This window comes from Symphalangus syndactylus, chromosome 20, assembly GCF_028878055.3.
Source record: "Symphalangus syndactylus isolate Jambi chromosome 20, NHGRI_mSymSyn1-v2.1_pri, whole genome shotgun sequence".
NCBI classification, from domain to species: domain Eukaryota; kingdom Metazoa; phylum Chordata; class Mammalia; order Primates; family Hylobatidae; genus Symphalangus; species Symphalangus syndactylus.
The window spans coordinates 26953112-26970788 of NC_072442.2; the positions used below are offsets into that span (position 1 = coordinate 26953112).

The following is a 17677-nucleotide window of genomic DNA, read 5'->3' on the forward strand; positions in this document are numbered from 1 at the left end:
AGGTGGTATCAGAGAGGAAACCCGAGGCATTATCAGAGCAGGAGTCCTCAAGTTGGGTTTTGAATGACTGGAGAGTGCCAGTTCCTGCAGGGTCTTCCAAATGGAGAACTAAGGATGTGCCAAGGTAGGAGCGGACACGCCAGCCTGAAACTAAATCATCAGGCGCCAGAGTGGGAAGAGCAGGGAAAGGCAGGCGAAGGCCACCAGCTGGGTTCCCGGAGGGGTGGGGCCGGGGCCGGGGCCGGGGCCGGCAGGCGCCACACCCGCTCTCTCCCGGGCGCGCTGCCTACCTGCGGGGCCACACCACTGCCCTGGCTGTAGTTCTCGGAGATGAGCTGATCGAAAAGCAGGTGGATCTCGGTGCGGGCGGAGCTGCTGTCATCCGGGCGCAGGGCGCAGAGCCTGGCAGACAAGCGGCGAAACCCACTGCCTCGCTCAGGGATTGCTTCCCGCGGTGCCTCCCGCTGCTGCCCCGAAGGAAACAAGCTGGCAACTTGCACAGCAGCCATCTTTTCTACATGGCGGGGGCGGGGGGGGGGTCCCAGAGAAATACTTCCGGGGCATCCTCCCCCTCCGCGCGCTAGTTCTGGAAGTACCTTTTTTAGACCCGACTGGGACTCAGAGGGGTTTCTATGACTACGGGACCCCTTGGACTAGTACCCTGCAAATGCTTGTCAGAAATTGGCTTGGAAGCCGGGCGCGGTGGCTCACGCCTGTAATCCTAGCACTTTGGGGAGGCCAAGGCGGGCGGATCACGAGGTCAGCAGATCGAGACCATCCTGGCTAACACGGTGAAACCCCATCTCTACTAAAAATACAAAAAAAAATTAGCCGGGCGTGGTGGCGGGCGCCTGTAGTCCCAGCTACTCGGGAGGCTGAGCCAGGAGAATGGCATGAACCCGGGAAGCGGAGCTTGCAGTAAGCCGCACCACTGCACTCCAGCCTGGGCGACAGAGTGAGACTCCGTCTCAAAAAAAAAAAAAAAAGAAAGAAAGAAAGAAAGAAAGAAAGAAATTGGCTTGGAGATTTTTCGCCGGCCACTCCTTCTTGAGCCCTGACTGAAAAGTGAGTGCTCAATTTGTGCTTCCAGAAAGTTTGTCCTCCCAGAGTTTGTTCCTGGACAGGGCTCAATGTACTCTGTTCAGTACTAGAGTTTCAGATTCGGGCTGGAGTTGGAGAGGGTATGCTGTGGATGGCAGTAGCAGAAACCGCTAGTTCTAAGACACCCTTCTACTCTTCTAAAATCTTTCCCCAGGCTCAAAACCACCTGAAATAAAGGCTACATTCCCCAGCATTCCTTGCAGTTGGCTGTGGCTATGTGATTACAATCTGGCCAGTGGAATATAGGGCAGCTTTCCTTACTTAAGTGACAGCTGGCTGCACTCTTGGTTCCTTTTTCTCCCTTTTCCCAGTGTGAATCCTCTCGTGGATCATGAGGCACCTCGCCCCACTAGAAGAGGAATTTTGGAGTTCAACTGAATCATGTAAAATATAATCTGCCTAAGGGTGACCAGGTTGAGATGAGACACCCCAAGATTTTCTGAAGCCTTGAAGTCAAGAAGCTGGAGAATAAAATGGCCATTTAAAAATCTGTGATCAGTTTTCTGTCATCCAGGAAGTGAAGGCTTGACTTTCACAGTTGGGCAGATTGGGAAAATCATCTCTAGGGCCTTTGAGTTATGCAAATATAAAGCAAATCCTCACCCCTAGCCCTTAGGGAAAACCTTTAAGTCACCTGAATGTATGTTTTATCCTGAGAATAAAACATTTCTGTTCAGCAATGAAAATTGGGAGTATGCTTTAGCAGAGGTAGTTTTCTGAAGACTTTGGGCTTGAGGAGAAATGTTAATTTTTTTGTTTGGATTTAGATTCCATTCTGCGGGTATATTATTTCTTATTCCTGGTCTGTGTACATATGTGCATTGTATATGTGCATGTATGTGTGTGTATTCGTGTAAAGAAATGTATTCAAGCATTTGTTCAGAGAAGATCAGGAGCTGAAACCTAGTCGTTGGATATTTTAATCTGCGTTCCCTGATAGCAGAGCCTCAGACGAGGTTGATAGGTGAGGGATTTATCCAGGAATGAACAGGGAAGGAAGGAGAACTAATACCAATATGTGCTACTGAGTTGGCCATTGCAAAGGGTGACTGATTGTTCGGTCCTCAGGAGTTTCTGAGAAGCCTTGTGAAGCTCTCAAAACCCTTCTGAGGAACAAAGAGGGGAAGCATTTATCTGTCAGCTTTTGAACTCTATTGTCAAAAGTTGCCCACAAGGCATTAATTCACTGGTGTTCCTGTGTGGAGCATGCATCTGTGCTTGGTTCTTGGAGGAGTCCTATGTTGCATAGTCAAAGAAGCCCTGAGGCAAACATGGGGAAACTAGGTGCATATCTGAGGCAAGGCTGTCACCAGTTATACCTGTGCTAAGCTAGTAGATGCCCGTGATAAACTAGTTGCTGTAGTAATGGCTAGAATAAGAATGTAAGACCAGGAGTATGTGAAGTAGTACTAAAGAGCTGTCTTACACATTGGGCTAGAAGGATGTGAGGCCTGGTCATTTCCACAATGCAGGTTCGAAGAGACTGTGGGAAGGATCTGGGTTTGGTGTGGTTCACCTTAAGTTGCAATATGGATGACCTACATATTGTGTTATTCAGGGTGGAATGGCCCAGGAATTGTAAAATACAGTATACTGATGCCGGTCTGTTCAGTTCCGGTAGAATATACCCTTGTGGATTAGTGTGGTTCCTTTAAGGAAATGGACATCCCTACTCTGCAATGATCACCAACTGAAGGAAACATATCTCAAGCTCTGAGGGAGGCCTTTGAAGGCACCCTGCATTGGCTTGAGTTTAGACAGGAGCGCTCCTGCTCCCACCTCCCACCCTGAAACTGTGGAAACACAGCACGGCAAAAGCTCTCTTCCAAGAAAATCTTCTGTCTCCTCCTCAATTCTCCGCATTTTCATAGTCCTACGGTGATTGAGGGGCTTTAAGGGGTGCTAAGCACGTTCACAGCCATTTCCTTTGTTAGATCCTGCATCGGATGATCTGGAACCTCAGTGGAATTTCACTCCTTTCATGTTTGGAAACCTCTCAAGACTTCACTTCTATCCCTTCATGAGAGTCTGGGTCATCCTAACTCACGTAGGCTTGCATATCACCAGTTCATTCTAATTCATGTCTTTGATTATTTCCTTCAGAAAATTTACCATAACCTGCAGTTATCTTGTTTATTTGCTGACTTTATCATCTGTTGCCTTCTCTAGAATGTTAACTTTATGAAGGCACAGATCCCGTTTGTCTCATTCACTGTCGTATCCCAGGGCTAGCACAGCCTCTGGGATGTGGTAGATGCCCACAATACTTGTTAACAGAATGAATGGATTCACTAATTTTTTATTCAGGGTCCCCTGTTTGCCATTGGTTGATGTGAAAATCAAATGGGATTTTTGTGAAAAATGCTTTGTAAACTATAAAGTTTTATAAGTCTTAGCATCAAATTAGGTAGATATTATTATTTTCCCCTTTTACAGTTGAGAAAATGGTGCCAAAGAGTATAAATGGTTGGTCAAGGCTGCACAGGCAGCAAATTGGTTGAAATCAGATTGCAGCCCAGGCTGGCTGTGATTTTGAAGAATATAGACAAGAAACTATAAACCCATTGTTTTTTACCTCCCACATTTTGTAATGGGGAAAACCAGAAGAGAGGAGCTTGATTTCGGTATCCAGAATATACATTGAACCAGGAGAGGCTAGGAAGGAGGATTGGCCTTGAGTTCTGTTTCAGGGTCATCAGCCTATCTATTTGATTACATAGTAGTCCCCCCTTATCAGTAGTTTCACTTTCAGCCTTTTCATTTAGCCGTGGTCAATTGCAGTATGAAAATATGAAATGCTCTGGGCACAGTGGCTCATGCCTGTAATCCCAGCATTTTGGGAGTCCGAGACGGGCTGATCACTGGAGGTCAGGAGCTCGACACCAGCCTGACCAACATGTTGAAACCCCATCTCTACTAAAAATACAAAAATTAGCCGGATATGGTGGCACACACCTGTAATCTCAGCTACTTGGGAGGCCGAGGCAGGAGAATCACTTGAACCTGGGAGGCAGAGATTGCAGGGAGCCGAGATCGCACCATTGCACTCCAGCCTGGGTGACCAAAGCAAAACTCCATCCAAAAAAAAAAAAAAATACAAAATGGAAAACTCCAGAAATAAACAATTGATACATTTCAACTTGCTGCTGTTTTGAGTAGCGTGATGAAATCTTGTGCCATCCCACTTCATTCTGCCTGGAATGTGAATCATCCCTTAGTCAGGCATATCCACGCCTTATATGCTACCCACCTGTTAGTCACTTAATAACCATCTCAGTTATGAGATCCACTGTCCCAGTGCTTGTGTTCAAGTAACCTTTATTTTGCTTAATAATGGTCTCAAAGCATAAGAATGGTAATGCTGGCATATTGTTATATTTGTTCTATTTTATTATTAGTTACTGTTAATCTCTTACTGTGCCTAATTTATAAATTACACTTTATCATAAGTATGTATTTATGGGACAGAACACATATATAGAGAGTTTGATACTATCCACGGCAGTATATGTAGAGTTTGATACCATCCACAGTTTTGTGCATTCACTGGGGTTCTTGGAACATATCCCCCGTGGACTGGGGTACTACTGTGTTAATAATCATTGTAGTTAACACTTACTGAATGCTTTCTATGTGTCAGCACTTTACGTGACCCTCTTTTATCTTTGTGGTTTCATGATGTACTATTATATATATGAGAAACTGAATCACAGAAAGATGAAGACTCTCACTGAAGGCCACACGGCTGTGTGGTGGGCCTGGGTTTGAAATTCAGAATCAGGGCTCCTGACCACCATGCTATAATGCATAGGCCTTATATGGCGTTCGACATGAGATTATAGTTTAGGCCCTGCCACTTACCTGCTATATGACTTTGCCCCAAACCTCAATGTCCTCAAATGGTGATGATAAGAAGTGCAGTCAAAAGGTTGTTAAGGGATACTTAGATAATGCCTGGGGAGAATTTAACATGGTCCTTGTTGATAGTCAGTACGCAACAAATGTCGTCCGTCCTCCTCCCCCTCCTCCTCACCTTTAACCAAATAACTCAAATAGTATGAGTGCTTTTAACAATGATGATTTATTAAAAGAAGCAACCCCTCTTCCCTGCCTCCCATATCCCCTGTAGTCTCCATCCACAGGCTTGCCATTTTCATCCTTCTTCCTAGTCAAGGAACTCTAGACAGTCACATCTTGGAAGATAGGAACTCCAGGAAGGGATGATGATCTTAGAGAAAGATGATCCTCAAGATAACTCTTCATCTGAGAAAAAGACAAAAAAAAATTATCTCCAAGACCTGCTGTTTTGGGGACCTGGATCCACAGAATACAATCAAGAGGCAACAGTTCCTAATTTGGGAAATCAATCACAGCTACAAAGAGCCAGCCAGGCCCTAAGCAGCCCAAGGATTGCAGGTAGATTGGCCAAACAATACATTCTGAACACAAAGGGTTTTTATTTAAAGTGTATGCTGATTCTGTTGTGTTTAGTGCAACTTAGTTTATAATCAAAACTGAATTCTGGTAGCTTTTTATTATGCATTTTTCAACTAATGGCTACTGAAAACAAGTAAATTATCCTGTGAGGCCCCTGAGATATTTTCACAGAAACGGGGTTCTCATAAGTCAACATGGCAATGTACATCACAGGGTTAAAATGAACATACTCTTTTTTTTTTTTTTTTTTTGAGACGGAGTCTCACTCTGTCACCCAGGCTAGAGTGCAGTGGCGCGATCTCGGCTCACTGCAAGCTCTGCCTCCTGGGTTCACACCATTCTCCTGGCTCAGCCTCCTGAGTAGCTGGGACTACAGGTGCCCGCCACCACACCCGGCTAATTTTTTTTTGTATTTTTAGTAGAGGCAGGGTTTCACCCTGTTAGCCAGGATGGTCTCGATCTCCTGACCTGGTGATCCGCCCACCTCAGCCTCCCAAAGTGCTGGGATTACAGGCGTGAGCCACCACGCCCGGCCAATGAACATACTCTTTAGTCATCAATTTTACATCTTAGAATTTGTCCCAAGGAAGTTAATAAGTGCGTGTATACCAATTTAGTGTTTGTTACAATCATATTCATAATATCAAAATAAGAAATATCTTAAACATGTATTACTAAAGGTTGCTAAGTATCTGAGCATAGATGATGAACTTCTATAGGTTATCAAAAATGATGGGATAGAAGCATTAGTATTGACATTAAAAGTTGTTTGGTAGCTATTTCTAAGTGAAATAAAAAATAAAAATAGTCACAAGATTATCTCGTTTTTATATAAATATTATATATTGGTGTATGTTTAAAATATGCACCAAAGCGTTAAGCAGACATTGTTTTGGGGTGGGGTATTATGTGTGATTTTTATCATTTTGCTTAAATAAACAGTCTGATTTTTCTCCAGGGCATACTGGGTTAGGGAATTATTTTAAAGGTGTGGAAACCACCAGCCTGTGATGGATGCATCTTTTTCTTGGGAAGGGTGGGGGAAGAGGGAGACAGGTAGGTTTCTGTCCTACTCATTTCTGGAAAGTCCCACTGAGGCCAAGTGCGCAACCTAACTAGACTGAACAACGTTTGGGAAAGCAGGGAGGGCCTGGTGTTTTTACCTGTCCTTACTCTGCAGCACACTCATGGCCACACCCTTTGCTGACACAGTGCTCTCCGGGGTTGCAGTCCCAGTCACCTGTGCAGAGCTCGACGCAGGTACCTATGGAAGAACGGATGTGCTGAAAACCACCATACTTTTGGGACAGATGCTAGGGAGAACAGCCCTTGATTAAGAAGTCAGTTCTACATTTTTCTTTTCATTCAATATGCAATATGATTTATTACTTGCAGAATAATATCATTAACATCTTATATATTCTAGTTAAAAGCAATGCATTCACATAATCTCAAAACAGTAAGGCCGACTTTACAGATGGGGATAATTATGTTTGTGGAGGGGAAGTGCAGAGAAACCCACTTAAATGTCTTCAGTTTCCCCACTCTGCAGGGAATAGACTGGAGAAGAAGAGACTCACATTTACCACGTGCCATCGGGAGTCCCTTGCAGTCACCCCATGCAGTGAGTCTTACTAGGCCCACTTTACAGGTGTGGCAGTTGGGGCTCACAGAGGTGACTTGCTAGCCAGTAGGTACAGAAGTGAGATTCAACTGAGATTTGCCTGGCCCCTCGGTCAGAGCACCTTCTGCTGTCCCACATGGCGAAGCTCATCCTGACATAGGTGCATATCTCCAAATTTCGGGGAGTCATTCCGGACCTGACTGGAGGCTCCCAAGTTCACAGAACATCAAGCTCTTTGAGGACCAATGAAGTAGGTTCAAAGAGTTGGTTAAGATCGCACAGGCTTCTGAGAAAACATACGCAGAACTCTGGATGAATATGTACTGTACTTTGATTGGCTACTCAGCTATTAGCAGGAATTTCTTTACCTGATTATGTCTCTGGGTCTTTCTGGGACTTTTCCCATCTGTAAAAAGGGGCCCCCAGATTCAGCAGGGGTAATGAGTTTTATTCTCCATTGTCAACTTCAGTCAATAGAGGTGGCTGTCTGATGCTGTGTTGAGAAGGGTCGGACACCTTGTCCAGGTTCAAAGAGAAAGTGCTGGGACTGGTTAGCAGTATCTGAGGGGTGTAAGAAGGGGACCTGGTGGGATATCTTCAATGTAGTTGTAGACCTCAGAGAAAATCAATACCATCCCCCCATGCTTCCCGTAGCTTTTGTTGATTTGTGGTGAGCAGGCTGAAGATCCCTCTTCCCCACTCACAGCAGTTTGACTTATTAAGTCAATAATAAATACTTATTAAGTATATGTTGATTTCTTACTATGTATAAAACAGAGGAAATTATTCAGCAAATACAAAGAAGACAAACAAGCTTAGAGTCTAACAATATGGGTAAGACATATTCAAAGTACTAAAAACAAAGCAATATGGAACAAGTGTCCTAAGAGAGGTATATCTGAAGAATTAGAGTCTCAGCTAGGCATGGTTGCTAATGCCTGTAATCCCGGCACTTTGGGAGGCTGAAGTGGGAGCATCACTTGAGCACAGAAGTTTGAGACCAGCCTAGGTGATACGGTGAGACCCAGTCTCTACAATTTTTTTTTTTTTTTAATTAGCCGGGCTTAGTATCACATGCCTGTGGTCCCAGCTACTTGGGGGACTGAGATAGGAGGATCACTTGAGCCCAGGAGATTGAGGCTGCAGTAAGCCATGATCGTGCCACTGCACTCTGGTCTGGGCCACAAAGCAAGATCCTGCCAAAAAAAAAGGCTCAGAGAATATGACATTACGTCCAATTAGATTAATCAGAAAAGGTGAGTTTTGAAGTGCGGGAATCTTTTTAAGGCAGAACTGAGGGGCATGGGTGGAGTGTTGTGAGAAGAAAAAGAATTACTAGCAACAGTTCACAAGGGGAAATGCAACAGTGCTGGGATTAGGGTGAGGCAAGTGAGGTGCCTTGCACAATGCTGGTGGTGAGCACCCGTTTAATGTTTGCACCCTGGTTACCTCATCCACTTCACTCCTCACCCTGAAACACAAGGAACACAGGAGGAGTGGCAAATGGAGGGCTGGGTAAGTGTTAGGGAACAGCTGGAAATGAAGCAGGAAAAGTAAGCAGGGGATAAAGTTACGGGGGTTGGGAGGCAGATCTCGAGGGCCTCAGGAGTTTGGCTTTCATTTGATAGATCAAGAGAGGGATGTGATTGCTGTTTAATTAGGAAGATTATTCTGGTGTGACAGCCTAGAATGGAACAGAATTCAACAAGCAAGCAAACTGCAGCAGAAAGACAGGGGCAGGGAGAGGTATTAGGAAGCTGCTTGGATGGCCCAGACATGAGGTCATCGGGGCTGGAAATACTGCATGACAATGGGAGATGGCAGGGAAAGGAAAGAACATATGCAAGAGACACTTTCAGAGAATGGACAGTATTTGGCAACCAGTTTAATGTCGGGGGAAGGAGAGCAAAGAAGAGAGGAAAGTAATAACTGAATCCAATAATGTTTAGAGAGAAGAATAAAATATCATGAAGGATAATACAAAAGAAAAGAAAGTTTGAGAACTGAGGAGGTGGCAAGCAGTGTCAGACACTACAGAGGTTAAAGACTTGATGACTGAGGAGTCATGAGATTTGTCCACAGGATCCGGGAGAGAAGTCTCAGGAGAGTGATGGGGCAGGGGTGGAGGCTGTAGGCTGTCTTCAAGGGGTCAAGGAATGACTTATGCGGAAGTAAGGACAGAGAATTAAGATTACTCCTTTGAGAATGTTGGTAAAAGGAAAAGAAAAGATTGAGATGATTAATATTTAACATGATTAAGAAAATATTTTCTCGAGATGATCCAATTTATTTGCAGCAAGAGAGAAAGAAGCTTATGGAGAGGGAGATGGCAGGAGTCAGAGGGTGGCTGGTGAGGGGGTAAGAGGGGAGGTACAGAGAGTCCAAATGGAGCAGTGACCCATGGAAAGGAGTACGGGAAAGTGGAGGTAGAAGAAAAGAGATTCTACTCTGGGGAGCTGAGTAGCAGCAGTTGGAGGGTCCCTGCTGTGGCCCTTTAAGACCTTTTCTTCTTTCCTTTCTTCCCCTCTCCTCCCCACACACACTGGTCCCTGATGTCCTACTTTCTGGCCCCCTCATTCAAGGAGAAATGAACAGGGCCACCTTCTGCCTGGACTCACCCAGAAGCTGCAACGGTCTCACCGCAGCCTGAAGCTCTTGTACCCCTAGGCTGAAGATGATGAGGATCACAAGGAGGAGGATGGCTGCCAACTTCATGTTGCTGTTGGAAGGCTTTGGAAAAACACAGCAGGGCTGAGAGCAGCTGAAATTTATACCTTCCACCTGCTGAGCTGGAATGAAAGGCCAGGGGTGGGACTAGGGACTGCAGACACCTAAGCCCTGCTCAGAAACTGACATTTCTGGAGAACAGCCACCCACCCTGTGTATCCTGGGTCCTTCCACATTACCTAAGCAGGGCTCTGAGCCAAGGGAACACGCTCCTCTGACAGACAAATAAGACTCCTACATCCGGCCGAGTGCAGTGGCTCACATCTGTAATCCCAGCACTTTGGGAGGCCGAGGCAGGAGGATCACTTGAGCCCAGGAGTTCAAGACCAGCCTGGGTAACAAGAGCAAGACCCTGTCTCTACAAAATTAAAAAAAAATTAAATAATGAAAAAGACTCCTAAATCAAAAAAGCTGTGAGTGACTGAGAAAAAGGGGCTGGCGTGGGGAGGGTGGAGGGATGAGTATTAACTTTTATTATGTATATTCATTCACTCATTCATTTTCAACATAAGTATTGAATGTCTGCTCTGGGCCAGGCATGGCCTAGGCATGAGAGAATCCCAAAGAGAAATTACAGTCTGGGAGCTAGGTGCCAGATAGCAAGGGTGCAGTCTGCTCTTTCCCTTCTTCCCCTGACCCACCACACCCACCCACCACCACCCCCAACTTCCAGGCCTAGCACCTCTGGAAATGAGGGCAGGGAAAAGCAGTACAGAACAGGCAGGGGTGCTCCCTTATCACCAGCTGGTGGTAGAGAGTTGACCTCAGTCTCCCACTGCCTTGGTCTGCTTCTGTTGCTGGGCACCTAGGCAGGTGTGATGGTCTTTGCCTATAGGAGCTATGTAATTTTCTTGAGATAAAGCTCTGCTTCATCTCATCCAACTTCATTTCTGAGAACCCAAACTCAAGTTATGCATATTAAACTCTTCTAGGATATCTCTCATCCTGCAGCTTTGGAGTGGGAGTGGGGGCAGGACCATAGTAACCAACCAGCTGGGGAGTGAGGTTTCATTTCCTCCTCCTTGTAGCACTCCTAATCTAGATGAATGATTTTCTTAAACACACACTCCCCCTGTTTTTTTTGGTGGGGGGAGTGGGGGTGGTGTCGGGTAAGGAGAAATATACCCTCTTCCCTCTCCAATGGCAAGGATGCGGGGAGACATGTATAACTTTTGGCCGTGTGTCGTGTGTCCCACAAGATACCTTACATAATGTGAGATAAGGAGGATACCTGGGCTGGTTGAGGGTAGTGAGACAAGTTTGCAACCTTGTGATAGGCCCCCTGGGCCACTTTCTAAAGTGAAGTCAACTTTAGACTTCACTTGTAAGTCTAAAGTACATGATGTTTCACTTCTGGTTCCTAATTCTGAGGTTACAGGGAGAGACCCACTCTGTTCTACTTCATGTATCACAGTTCCTGAAATGCTATTGGTTAGAGGTCTATTGGGCAAACAACTGACCTTTTCTGCAAATCCTTCTTATCTAACAAGACCCAGCCTAAATGTCACCTCCAAAACTTTCCTCAACCTCCACCCCTAGGAGAGTAACATTCTCTTAGTACTTATCTTGTCGTAGGACTTGTCAGACTCTATTGTAATTATTATGGCCATTTTACATTTCTCTCCTGTATCTTGATGGCTAGCATGGAGTCTTACTGATCTTTCGTCCTCAGCGCTCAATAATGGGCATTTATTATCCTCAGTAATGTGTGTTTTGGAAGGATGAGGAGAATTCAGACAGCCATTGTAATTAGGAAGACACCTCACATGGTTTCCAATACAGACAGGCATTATTATTGCCATGTTACAGTTGAGGAGACTGAGCCACAGAGAGTTTTAGCAGCCCCAAATAATAGTTAAATGGCAGAACCACAGTCAAACTCCAAAGACAGTGGTCTAAACTAGTACACATTACTGTCAGGCTACATCCAAATTCTTAGAAAATAATTTGGACTCATCTCCGACTACAGATAAAGAGCTTTTGAGGTCACAGAATTCTGCTTCATCTAGTGTGGCACCTGTAATCACAATTTCATTAGCATAGAATAACTGCTTTGAGCTAAGCAACTCACTCTAGAGGCTTCTGAGTACTCGGTGAGATTAAAAGTAGGTGCCATCCACCCAAAACTGTTACTTTGGTTTTAAGTGAGCTGAGGAACAGCATGTAGCCCTTATTGCTGGCTTTTTACTAAGGCCATCTCAAGGTTGTGAAACCAAGCCTCATCCAAGTACAGCACAGTGGCCTGAGAGTGAGGACCCTGGAGTGGGACAGGTCTGATTTGCATCTGCTCCACTACTTGCTAGCTATGTGACCTTGGGAAAATTCACTTCCCTTTCTGACCCTCACTTCTCTTTTCTGGAAAGTGGGGAGTATAATTCCTACTTCAATGTTGGACAGACCAAATTACCTTATATATACACATACATACCCCTGGCACAGAATCCTCAACACTAGCAGCTATTATTCTTGTGAATTTCTGTGAAAGGGGATGCATGTCGTTCTATTCCCTAGAGCAGGGCACCTACAGACAGCTCATGCAAAAGTGTATCATTTCATTAAGGAAATATTTCAAGATAAAGAAAACTCAGAACCTGTGCCTATTTTATTCTGCTGGATATTGTAAACTGAACCATGAAGAGACTCCAAGGCTGAAGCTAGTATTACTGTCACTTCCATAGCTCTATGTGGGCTCATGATTCCCATATGGAGGTCAGGAAGCTTAGTATGTGACCAATTCTGCCTAGAGTCATTAGCAAGGGAGGGTCAATAAAGTCACAATCTTACATAATTTCCTCACAAGGTGACAAAGAGCATAGCAATTGTCTACAGGGGACTTTCACCACCCAAAGGGCTCCTGCTCCCAATGAGAGCCTTTACAACATGAGAGGGTCATTATCAGCAATGGTTTGTGAGTACTCAACTGTTCCAAATATCAGCTCCACTGCTCCCTGTGCTCTCAAATTAGAGCATGAGACCAAGACCTGGGTTTCTGGGAGGGGCCTGCAAGAGATAGCTGGACACCACGATAGGCATGCATCCTTCCACCTACACCCCTTCATCTTGTACCAGATCTAGATAGTGTAGCAGGTAAGCCTAAGAATCTGAGCTCAGGAACCAGATCACCTGGACTCAGATCCTGACTCTAACTTAGTAGCTGCATGACCGAGGACAAGTTATTTAACCCCAACATCATGTTGCTGGGGGAAGTTTCCTTTGATGACAACACAGATGGTCAGAGATGGGCTAAGATTTATGTCTTCCCTCCCAGCATGTGCATCCTGAGTCATGACACAGGTATTTGGATTGTTTTACAATCAATTTGTACAGTTAACACAATTATCACAGTGGTCCTGAGGTGACATACATCCTCAGCTTACGAAGATAGCAGGATTAAGAAATTAAAGTAAGACAGGCATAAGAAATTATAAAAGTATTATTTGGGAACTGATAAATGTCGGTCCCTCCATTTGGGGTCCCTGACTTCCCGCAAGAGAGAATGATTGTTATTTAAAACCACTGAGCTTTGGGACAATTTACTTTTGTTGCAGCAGCTAATTAAGACAATGCAGATTCTTGTGAGTTAGAATGGCTGACTTTGACAAGTCGGCCTAACCTCTTTCTTCTACCAACACCATCACTACCACCACTGCCGCTGCCCTCCACTGTACTCCTAAAGAGAGTGGCTACTTTTGGGGATTCTTAATTTCTTGAAGTCACTATGTGGAGGCCAAAGCAACTCCATGTTGGATGCTAATCTGCCATGCTGCCTTCAGATTAACCTCTGCTCTGGGAAGGCCATTAAGATTTCCAGTTTGTGGCCAGGCGCCGTGGCTCATGCCTGTAATCCCAGCACTTTGGGAGGCCAAGACAGGTGGATCACGGAGTCAGGAGACTGAGACCATCCTGGCTAACATGGTGAAACCCAGTCTCTACTAAAAATACAAAAAAGTTAGCCGGGCATGGTGGCAGGCGCCTGTAGTCCCAGCTACTCGGGAGGCTGAGGCAGGAGAATGGCGTAAGAGAACCCGGGAGGCAGAGGCAGAGCTTGCAGTGAGCCAAGATCATGCCACTGCACTCCCGCCTGGGTGACAGAGCTTACTTATTCTGTCTCAAAAAAAAAAAAAAAAAAAGATTTCCAGTTTGTCTATTATTCCTTGTGTAAGAGCACATACTTACTGTAAATTCTGCTCTTAAGTCAAAACAACTTTGATGTTATCATACTTTAATTGTCCTACACATCACTTCTGAATCATGTATACTCTTTCCCTGTGGTATATCAGCCCTGGGTCTGCAGGGTAATGGTGCAGGGATCCACCATCTTGTCTCTCCACCACCAGAGACAGAGACATGGCTTCTGTTTGTAAGTCCCTATTAAATGTTACCTTCTAAGAGATAGGATTTGTCAGCCACTTTCTTCAGCCTCTCAGCTTCCTTGTACTTTGGGCCTAGGTTTGCATAGATCTGCCCGCCATGGAACAACTATAAATTTTTTCTGAAAAAATGGTGGTGTTATAGTTGTAGAATACTATAGTCATATTACATTTAGGAAGTGCCAGCCCATGGTGTATTTCAGATGTAATTTCATTCCTTCCTATTGGCTGGTGAGGCCGGAAGACTTTGGGGTTACATCATTGTGCATTTTGTTGGCATAGGAGAAGGTAATATTTGTGAGTCTTGGGGTTTCGGCATGAAAGTAAGAAAGGGAAGAGGAGAACAATGGTGGAGTGGACACATTTTTTTTTTTGGAGTTGGACCAGCCTGAAATAAGTAAAGATTTCTGGGCCACCAATGACTGTCCATTGCACAGATCCAAGCATACTGGTCAGAAAGCAGCCACTTCCCAGGGAGCATCATGTAGATTTTAGACTCCAGGGACACCAAAGCCACTGTCAGGTGAGAGGTGCAATTCTTACAACCCAGCATAGAGGTCCCCTCTTTATTTCTCAAAGTTTTGGGAGAACCCAAAACCCATAGCCTTTATTTTAGGGACTGTTTAATCTTCCTGCCAGAGAAAGAGACTACATAATTGACTCAGGTCATTTGAGATCTTAGCATTAACCAAGATCCTATAACACAGGCAGATTTAGCCCTTTTGTTTTTATTTCTATATTTAATATAAATTTACATTAAATTCTTGCAAAAAATTTAGCTTTTGGCTAAAGTCAGCTTTTGCCCACAGCTGTTGATCAGCAGGGAAACAGAAGGAGAGGCCTCTGATGTCAGTAAGGGATTTTCACACTTAGCAAGCAACTAATGTGTACCAGTTGCACAAAAGCAGGGTTATAGTGAGATATCCAATTCCCATTAGAGAAATAAGGGAGCTGGAACTCAGAGAACATAAGTGATTTGCTCACAGTCAAGGCTTGTGTGTGGCAATGTTGGGATTGGAGCCAGGCTAACTTGGCCCTAAGGTCCACATGGAATACAAACCTTCTCTCTGATTCCCCAACAGACACACATACCCATGCCATTTCAGGTCCACTCCCAGGTTGCTTCTGCTGGGGCCTATGTGCCTGAGGGCAGAAACTCATAAACATTTGAGGACCCATGAGGTGTTGCAGTCCAGCATGACCATTTCAAACTCCAGCATGACATTTCAAACCATATAGGGTAGGATGCTACCCCATAGCTACCCTATAGCTAGGTAGCATCCTACCCTATATGGTTCCTAGCTGGGGCCCCTGTCACCACGGAAGTGGTGCTGGTTCTCACCCAGAAATAGATAAAGAGGAAGTGTTTCTGCTGAATAAGAACAGGTATGCATGCCTATCCTGACTCCCTGCTCCCTGAATGAAGCAGGGCCTCCTGGCATCGCTTGATGTTTGTGGCACTATCCAAGGTTGCATTGGCAGCAGCCAACACCAGGGTTTTCCAGTGGCTGAAGTCCAACACATGGTTAATGTCATTGCCTTTTCCTCCCTTCCTCGGGATCAGAGGAATAAACGTCTCTTACTTAGAACTGTTCCACATAGACTTAGAGTGGCAGAGGAGTACCTTAACCTATCAAAGGCTACTTTGAGCAAAAGCCACCTAGTGCACTGAAGCTGTAGAACTGAGCCACAGCAGGAAACTGTTAAAGTCGCAGGGTCAAGGACCAGGTACCTATGTTATCCCGACAGCGCAGAAGCACAGCCAGAGTCTCTTCTTTGGCTGAACCAAGGGTGTGCTGGAGAGGCCTGACAGAAGAAGGAGCAGTGCCTGTGACCAGTGCCCTTGCAGTTCAGAAGGAACGTCTCCTCTTGTTTAAGTGATTTGGCTGAGCTTGCTAAGCAACTTCTGCTTTGAGAGTCAAATATCAGGATCAAGACTTTAATTATCCCCAATTTACAGATGATGAAACCATATTGGGCAGGAAAGAAAGTCACCTCAGGAGAGCAAGTTGGACCTGGGCACTGGCTGAGGACAAAGGGGAATGATAATTTGGGATGTAGCTTGTTAAGGGGACTCCCAAGTGTTCTTGTGATCCAGGTGTCAAGAGGATACAGCAGAAAGGTTGCCAGGGAGACGCCGGTAGGGTTCACTGCAAGAGTGGGAGAAATTAAAGAGAACATGCAACAAAGCCTTGGGACACTGGGAGGGGGATGGACCACCCTGTTTTGTGCCACGGGAGAAGAGAGCAAGAAAAGGAATCTGTGTTAAATCCCGACAGCCTGCAGGAGAAGCAAATGCCCTTCATTTTGTTCATCAGCAGTGAGACTGGCATCCCTGCAGCTTTGGGAAACCAGGCTGATGTGGATGCCAGCTCACTCCTGCAGGCCTGATTGGGAGACCTTGGGCTGGAGTTCTGGTCTGGGGCTCCTAGGCCTGATGGAAGGAGAGTTCAGCCCCAGGTTTCCGGCACTTCAGCTTGTATCCAGACGATGGTAATTGTTGCAATGAGAGACTCAAAGGAAGCTGGAATCTGAACTTTTTTGTCATCTCATTTGGACACCTGTGTTCAGTTGCTGGTTCTACCTCTTGCCGTCTTTGTGTTCTTAGTTAACACACTTAAACCTTTCTGGGTCTCATTTTCTTCATTTATAAAATAAAAGACATAACATTTATGTCAGATATTGTCCTGAGGATTAAATGGGAGAATGAGCAAGCCTCTTCTGCATTCCCCTGGCATCCAGTGGGTGGAGGCCAGAGAAGCTGCTAAACATCCTGCCAGGTGCAGGACAACCCCCATCACAAAGAATTGTCTGGCCCCTGATGTCAGTAATGCAGTATTGAGGAACCCTGGCGTGGGGGAAAGAGAATAAACTCAGAAACTTGGGAGATCTCAATTCAAATCCTGGTTGTACCAACTCTAGCTGAGTGACCTTAGGCAGATCTATGAACTCTCTGAGACTCGGCCTCCTCATCGGTAAAATGAGGGTGATAAAAATGCCAAGCTCACCCAGAAATAACCCCATGCATATATGGTCAACTAATCTTTGACAAGGTCATCAAGGATACACAATGTAGATTCTATTATTCCTTTCCTTTCTTAATAGATTTGCTTTCACTTTACTCTAAAAAAAATACACAATATAGAAAGGAAACCCTCCTCAATGAATGGTGTTGGGGAAAGTGCCTGCAAAAGAACGAAATTGCACACTTGTTTTACATCATATGCAGAAAATTAGCTCAAAATGGACTAAAGATTTAAATGTAATATCTGAAATCATGTAACTGTGAGAAGGAAACAGGGAAAATCTCCTTGATGTTGGTCATAATTGGCAACAATTTATTTTTCGATATAACTCCAAAGCACACGCAACAAAAGCAAAAATAAATAAATGGGACTACATCAATCTTAAAAGGTTT

At 44.9% G+C, this 17677-nt stretch overlaps 1 protein-coding gene across 10 annotated transcripts in view; it reads right to left on the reverse strand.

The window, feature by feature from the left end:
• LOC129469890 (HEAT repeat-containing protein 6-like) overlaps positions 1-537 on the reverse strand; it is a 78644-nt gene extending 78107 nt beyond the window's left edge. For 8 of the 10 annotated variants that reach the window (XM_063628671.1, XM_063628669.1, XM_063628672.1 and 5 more), the window contains exon 1: positions 291-517. In XM_063628671.1, the coding sequence (XP_063484741.1) occupies positions 291-509 (219 nt within the window). In that variant the 5' untranslated portion in view covers positions 510-517. Of the gene's footprint in view, positions 1-290 lie in introns of all 10 variants that reach the window. The other 2 variants (XM_063628670.1, XM_063628676.1) reach the window with 1 other exon arrangement.
• Between the last annotated feature and the right edge of the window lie 17140 nt (positions 538-17677).